We start from the raw sequence: 7,500 nt of genomic DNA, 5'->3' as shown, positions 1-7,500 counted from the left end.
TGTGGGCCTTTCACATGCAGGAGGAGACCAGATTCCACATGAAGGCTCACACACTGCTGTCATCAAGTTCAAAGACGGTGGGGAAGGTGTTACCTCGTAGAGTTTCTCTTCGTGGTCGATGAGGTACTCCTCCACATCGAAGAGGCTCTTGTAGTAGTTCATGCTCTTGACCAGAACAGGGTCTAGTGGGTTCCTCTGCAGGACTGTGTGAGCGGCTGACACCGCCTTCTCCAGGTAGTTCAACTAGAGGAGGAGGGAGCACGGGGGCAGGAGACAGAGGAGAGTCAGATTAAAAACAGATAGAAGTATTTGAGCGTATAGAAGAGATACATGCGTGTGTGTGTGTGTGTGTGTGTGTGTGAGAGAGAGAGAGAGAAAGCAAGAGAGGGAGACTAAATGACACACTGAATGAGCTATTGTCTCTAAAACTACTTCGAGAATGCATATGTCAGCAGTTACTACGCAGCTTATTTTAAGGATCTTTAAGATGTATTTTGTGCATAGAAAATTGTATGAAGGAATGACAGCAGTCCTGGCCTTGCCATCTGATCTGACCCATAGCCCTGACTGCCTTCATCTGTGTTTCCTGCATAGAGTGCATAGAGATAGTTCAGAATTCCAGCCTTCATGGTAAGATCCCAAAGGAGATATGTTCCCCTCAAAGATCACAGAAGAGACACTTCCTGCCTGTTACCAGTGCCTTCACCTGAAACGGCTGCTCAATATAAAACAGAACCCTGCAGCAGGCCAAGTAATATTGAGTTTTAAAGGCATGTTCTAGGCATGTTCTAAGCATGCACTGAACCGTACATAAATGTTCGGGGGGACGGGGGGACGGGGGGGACAGGACGACTGTGTTTCTGCCAGAGCAATAAAATTAGGCAAGGCTCAAGCCAGTAGTTAAGTCTTTCATCAAGAAACTTTGATGAGAGGCAATGCGTGACAAAGCCACATTTCTACATACCGATACCTATGATTAGCTGAGTTAATGTAGTTAGGGAACCCCACATTTTGAAAGCATGACTTAAGGCACGTCCTGAAGTCAAAACCTATCAGAATAGATTAGGACATGGTCACTGTGCAAAATATGAACCATTTACATCAAAAGTCCCAAGGAAAAATACAACCTTGACAGGTGATGTGAGTTACTTTCAGACATGGTAGATTCATGGCATATTGTGTTATCTGAGAGTCTGTTACATTGAATTGAATCTGGTGAACATGTACGGACGTTGATATGACAATAATACCGAAATTACAGCTACAGTATGTGGTCGAATCGGTGAGGGCAATGCTAGGGCCCTGTGGTTGATGGGTGGCACTGAAGTGTTTGACTTGAATTGAAACCTTCCTGAGCAGAGACCGGGTGCCTTCCACATGTGGTGCGCTCCGGAGGCCAAGAATGAGCCTTTTGTCCGTATAGTTCTCTGATGTGTGTATTTAGTAGGGGGGCTAGATATTTCAAGGGGCGCAGTCTGAATAGGGGGACGTGGCATCTGTTCGCCTCCGTGCTGAGTTCACGTTGTTGTCGGCTAGAGGGCTGTAACGAGTAACGCGGAGAGGAAAACAATTTCGTCTCACCTTTTCAAAGCTACTGTAGTACTTTGTGCGCAGCGCTCGCTGCCATTTAATAAACATATCACAAGAAATCTATTTGCGTAAAGTGACAGAGTGCCACACGTGTGAGGTACATGTTTTGAAGTGGACTTACAGGACTTGTTCCTTCCACCAGTTGTTCATCATTCATGCACACGTCTGTACTGGACTACTCCAGGAGTAACCCCGCAAGTATCATTGACTATGTTTGACATTTGAAGCCCCCCTATAGCTGTCCAGAATTCAAGTAATTAATCCCTCTTTCTAGGTGACAGTTGCTATTACTGATTGACAGTGCCTCTTTAACATTTATAATCGATACAATCAGTGTGAACAAACTCATTCAGGTAATTACCGTTTCCCGATAACTTACCCCAAAACTAATACACTTTCGTGATAGGCTATTATTTGTTATCACACCTCTCGTACAGCTCATGGGCACCTATGCAGCCCCTACCTGGAAAAACACATACTGCATGTACTGGTATGGCTCCCTTCTTTCGAAAGCATCTAGGGTCTCTCTCTTTGGATACGCTAGTGAAAACACCGGGAAGTTCTTCTTGCAGTCTTTCAGGCAGGATGCCCGCAAAAGAAAGTGGCGCATTATCCGAAGGCTGGTATCCTGAAAGAGCTCGTCATCATGGTCCCTGCTGACCTGACTGCAGTTCTGACTACAGAAAGCCTCGCTGTCCTTCAGAAGTCTGTGCAGCCGTAAACTTAATTCCAGATACTTTATAGTCTCCTTCCAGTTCTGAGTGGCATACTGGTCCAGCGCGTATCCATATGCCGAGTCCAGTGGCATCAAATCCGACTGTGGAAAACTCTTAAAGCTGTACTTCTCATATTGGGCTTGGACCGGTACGGAAGCTATTAAAACCGTCCAGAAGCAAACATATAGAAGGATGTCCGTTGACCTGTGGGTCTGAGAGGCCATGTTATCGGTTACAGGTTAGCTCCTCGACTGCCCTTTCCCCCGACCATTAAAAATAGCCTTTTGTAGCCAACTATCCAGGTTTTAGTTGTAGGGGTTCATGTCCGTCTGCACGTATGCAGCGTCTTGGCCCGATGTGAATGGGTCGGGAGGAGGGGACGGAAAAGTCTACTGGATCTTTCTACAGTTCTAACAGGAGTCGGGCGGCTGTGATGATTTGGGGGTTGAAATGTTTCCCTGGGTCTTAACGCCGTCTCACTACCACGTAATACAAACTTTCCTGCAAGCTACTCTTTATTTGTGCTTTGTACATCTGCCCCCCCCCCCCCCCGTTACATTTTTGTGGAAAGCACTGTGACTGACAACATTCAAGGCCTAGAGATGTATTTGTATGTCCCATTATCCGCAGGGCAACGGAGGAGTAGGCTAGTTTGTGCCTGGGCTGGGCGCTCTTTGTACGGCCAGTTAAATCCGTTAATTCAAGTCCACCCTCAGGTACCTAACATGTTGAGACTGAATCATGGAATGAAAAACCTGACCTTATCCTCAAGAAAAAAAGGGATTGCCTTCACCCGCTCATGTAGCTAGCGTAAATATACCAATACATTGACTAATACGGTTTAGGAATACTATAAGAACAACCTTCACTTCTTTTTTGTGTTAATGTATTTTAGTTAACGAACTAAAGAACGATTTGTTTGGAACGTAAACGCGTGCAAACTCCAGTCGAGACTAATCGAGTCCGTATAGGACCCTGCAGCGATCGAGGGGCAGTAGGAAAATACTTGGATGGTGGCGCCCGGTCAGCCAGATGTACATGAATATACATTTACCTTCACACAACCTACTGAATAAAGGAATTCGTATACAGTTATTTCTTCCAATGCCCAAAGTAGCATACGAAAAAGTTGTAATGTCTTAAAAAGACGTTAAACAGTAGCACAGGCCTACGTTATATTTTAATTCATGGTTTCGGGCAGGCAGCAACTTAACACGTTTACAAATTCTTGAGAGAAGGGGGAGCTTAGGTTTGGGGAGAGCGGGCCCCCACCGTTTCGAGGTGCGTAAAATGGTTAAGAGTCGGACGGGCGTTTCATTTCCACCGCCCCTGCAACTGAAGAGAAATTAAAGTTGTTCCTCCTGCAAAAGAATATCCACATGTGACCTAAGCTCTTGACAAATAGCTAGAAAATACAACAAAGGACGGGGGTAAAAATGGATCTGAGGTATGCGCTGGTTAGCGCGGTCATCTCGTTAATCTATGTAAAATGTGAATCCAGTCCATTGGATGACTTGGTTATTGATCGCTACTCCATACCCACACTTTGTCCAAGAGAAGTGCAAACCGGGGATTTCGTACGCTATCATTTCAACGGAACCCTTCCTGATGGGAAAAAGTTTGAATCGAGGTAAGTCATTTGGTGCATGACGCACAATCTTATTTAAGATAGACTACACATTAGCAGACGAATGGCCGATTTCCATGACTTTAAAAATGTAAATCCTGTGTAGTTTGCAGAAGACATTCTTGAATTGCGGGCCTACAATACTGTGACGCAGAACGCAACTATTCTGCAGCTCCCTCTTGCATTTATGCCCTGGAAAAATGAGCTAGGTTGTGTTGCTACGTTGTAGCAGCATCCGCAACTGTTTTAATAGCAACTGCAACAGCCTAAGTTAGAAGTGGTAATTTTACTTTTGTCGCCACGTGACCTACTACGTCCCACATTGCGGACACTATTTATATGATCGCAGTACAGGAGTTTTTTTGAGACGTAGTCGAAGTTAAAACTTCTTGCGTTATAGTGACGCATATTGGTCTCGACTTGTCTTTGCAGTCCTATTTCTCTCTATTCAGTTCCCACACAAGTACGGAAGACCTCAATCAGATCAGACCCTCAGCTTGCCACGCATGCAAACGTCGGCCAGTCACAGCGTCAGTAGCTAGAAGCAGCTAGTGTAGGGTATCCCAACTGTCATGGCCTTCCAGTGCATTGGTATTACAGGCATATATATATCATATATATATCTTTTCTATCCAATCCCTCTCCTACACCCAAATCGTTGTGGTCAGTCATGATAAAGGTAAACCATTCGTGGGGCAGGTCGGACTGGGTACTTCGGTGATCACCGGGCTTGATCGGGGAGTCCTGGGCATGTGTGTGAATGAACGCCGGAAGCTCACCATCCCCCCTCACCTGGCGTATGGAGTACTAGGCGCAGGTAAGAGACGGCCGAACGAAGGCATATTCAGTTACTGTATTATTACTTCAGGCCAATACCATGTTTGGATGCAATTACCTATTAAGGTTATTATTTTTTTTTTTTTTTAATTAAAAATCACAAACCTTGCTTGCTAAGAGAACAGGGTATATGCAGGGGTACATGTGAAAAAAATCTTAATATTCCTTTTCCTTACACACCATCACACCCCCCCCCCCCCCCCCCCCCCCCCCCCCACACAGGTACAGTTATTTTGTGAAAATTTCATTTTTATTTTTGTAAGTCACAAACCTTGCTTGCTAGAGAACAGGGTATCTGCAGGGCCAAATGTGAAAACAATCTTAATATCCCTTTTCCTTACACACCATCACATCCCCTCTCTCTCCCCCCTCAGGTACAGTGATACCTCCAGACACCACTCTGGTGTTTGACGTTGTCTTGCTGGATGTGTGGAACATGGATGATAAGGTCCAGACCCGCACCCTCAGCACCCCACAAGACTGCAAGCGCAAAGTGGTCGCCACAGACTTCATCCGGTATCACTATAATGGAACCCTGATGAACGGAACCCTGTTTGACTCCAGGTAGGTCCACAGTCAAATGGGTGATGAGATCTTTTTTTTTTCACATTGAGTTAAAAAAATGTAGTGACACAAGTTTTGGAGATGGCAGTAATTCTTCTGGTTTATTGCCCACAATTCTCCTCTTTAATTGAATTGCGCTGAAAAGTACTCCCGACATACAGAACTGGCCAGTGCCATTGCCTCGTGCCATAGTCTAAATCCATTTAATTCATTGTTTTATTCTCAATTAGTGTGACTGCATATGCTCCACTGGATTCCGGTGTGGAAAACTCACTTAGAGTGTTTATGGCAGATAGAATATCAGTAGGGATAGGCGCGCTCTACTTCCAAAATAAAGTCGATTTTGGGTGCGAGTAAAAGATTGTTAACTTTGAGTAGAAAAAAAAACGCACTGACGATGGCTTAGGCCGAAACGCGTCTGTGAATAAACTGGTCTAAATGAAATAGCAATGAGAAAAGCTTGAGAGTGCGGGTTTATTTCTACTCTAAGATAGAATATTAACCACATAGGGGGGACGAGTGAACGATTGTTAGCATAGCATTAACAGTACTAAGAATGCAAGGATGGACAGTATAAACAGTTCTAGGCAGGCATGCATCTGTTTACCCTACTGAAGTGTTTGCAGGTGGTTTGTTATCAGTAGATGCTGTGCAGACAGCTGCGTGTGTTTGCATAACTGTTTGCATAACTGTGCGAGCCCATCTCCTGAAAGAAGGTTTTGCTTGTTGTTTTGTTTGTCTGCTGCAGCCATAGCCGGGCGCGGACATATGACACGTATGTTGGCGAGGGTTACTTGATCAAAGGCATGGACATCGGCCTGATGGGCATGTGTGTGGGAGAGAGACGCTCTATCCTCATCCCCCCATTCCTGGGCTACGAAGATAAAGGATACGGTAAACACGCTTCCTGACCCTTTTTTTAGCCTGCCTCTTTCAGTCTTTTATTTGGAGTCAATTTCTATCAAGTATGCGATGTCAAAAGTCTGTTTACTTCACTTTTACGATCTGCACAAATTTGCTGAATTGTTTCTGGTAGTTGTATATCAGTAGGTTACTAATCCGGAACATTCTCTCTCACATATACACACCAGCTGATTGTAAGATTGACACTGACACGACAGGTCCCATTGCCACTCTCCCCCTCCAGGTTCCGTCATTCCTCCCCATGCCAGTCTGGTGTTCGATGTGTTGTTGGTTGACCATTTCCACCCCAACGACACTATTGGCGTGGAGGTTCAACACACTCCCGAGTCCTGCTCCAGGAAATCAGTGTCGGGCGACTACATCCGCTACCATTACAACGGCACCCTCCAGGATGGCACCATGTTTGACAGCAGGTCAGCTGATCTCCGATGGGATATTCGAGTGATTGTCTCTTGACTCTGCTCAGCTGGCTATAGCTCACTCTATGGCAGTCTCTTCACTGTGCAAATACCACTGCAGTGAAGAATGTGACTAATTCTAGTGTCTAGTTCAAACTTGCTGTGTGGGGGGGGCCCCTCCGCCCCTCCGCCCCTTATGTGCCACGCTTCTGCTTAAGGTTTCTTCCTGATTAACAGGGAGGTTTTTTTTCTCGTCCCTTTTGCCATTGTGTGCTTGCTCTTAGGGGGGTTAATGCCCTAGGCTCTGTAAAGCACCTTGAAACCTTTTGAGAATTGTAATGCTTTGGCGCTACATAAATTGAATTGAATTGAATTGAATTGAATTGAATTGAATTGAATTGAATTGAATTGAATTGAATTGAATTGAATTGAATTGAATTGAATTGAATGGAATGGAATGGAATGGAATGAAATGGAATGGAATGGAATGGAATGGAATGGAATGGAATTGAATTGAATCGAATTAAATCGAACAAAATATCATAATTCCACCATTTTAGCTCTGAGGTAAATCAGACCAAAAATGTGATTTATATTGTACATATTGACGATGGGTTTGAAGTTAGACACTGTCCCTTACTCTGTCTCTTCCTCTCCTCCATAGTTATCAGCGTAACAGCACGTACAACACGTACATCGGGATGGGCTTCATCATCCTTGGAATGGACAAGGCTCTTCAGGGAGTGTGTATAGGGGAGAAGAGACGGGTCAAAATCCCTCCTCATATGGCCTACGGCGAGAGTGGAGTGGGTGAGTTGGCAGTACACTGTTTACATCACACATG

At 44.9% G+C, this 7,500-nt stretch overlaps 2 protein-coding genes across 2 annotated transcripts in view; one reads left to right on the top strand and one right to left on the bottom strand.

Moving 5' to 3' along the window:
• Window positions 1-2,741, bottom strand: part of p3h4 (prolyl 3-hydroxylase family member 4 (inactive)) — a 9,622-nt gene extending 6,881 nt beyond the window's left edge. Inside the window, exons 1-2 of the mRNA XM_080857046.1 lie at window positions 2,054-2,741; window positions 94-243 (exon numbers count right to left, since the gene is read on the bottom strand). Coding sequence (XP_080713172.1) covers window positions 94-243; window positions 2,054-2,530 — 627 coding nt within the window. The 5' untranslated portion in view covers window positions 2,531-2,741. The remainder of the gene's footprint in view (window positions 1-93; window positions 244-2,053) is intronic.
• An 873-nt stretch (window positions 2,742-3,614) lies between these two features.
• The window catches only part of LOC308379228 (peptidyl-prolyl cis-trans isomerase FKBP10-like), a 7,114-nt gene continuing 3,228 nt past the window's right edge, over window positions 3,615-7,500 (top strand). Inside the window, exons 1-6 of the mRNA XM_080856286.1 lie at window positions 3,615-3,936; window positions 4,602-4,750; window positions 5,145-5,334; window positions 6,083-6,228; window positions 6,482-6,671; window positions 7,321-7,466. Of these exons, the coding sequence (XP_080712412.1) occupies window positions 3,743-3,936; window positions 4,602-4,750; window positions 5,145-5,334; window positions 6,083-6,228; window positions 6,482-6,671; window positions 7,321-7,466 (1,015 nt within the window). The 5' untranslated portion in view covers window positions 3,615-3,742. The remainder of the gene's footprint in view (window positions 3,937-4,601; window positions 4,751-5,144; window positions 5,335-6,082; window positions 6,229-6,481; window positions 6,672-7,320; window positions 7,467-7,500) is intronic.

This window comes from Sprattus sprattus, assembly GCF_963457725.1.
Source record: "Sprattus sprattus genome assembly, chromosome: 18".
NCBI classification, from domain to species: domain Eukaryota; kingdom Metazoa; phylum Chordata; class Actinopteri; order Clupeiformes; family Clupeidae; genus Sprattus; species Sprattus sprattus.
This window is presented reverse-complemented; position numbering and strand designations above follow the sequence as displayed.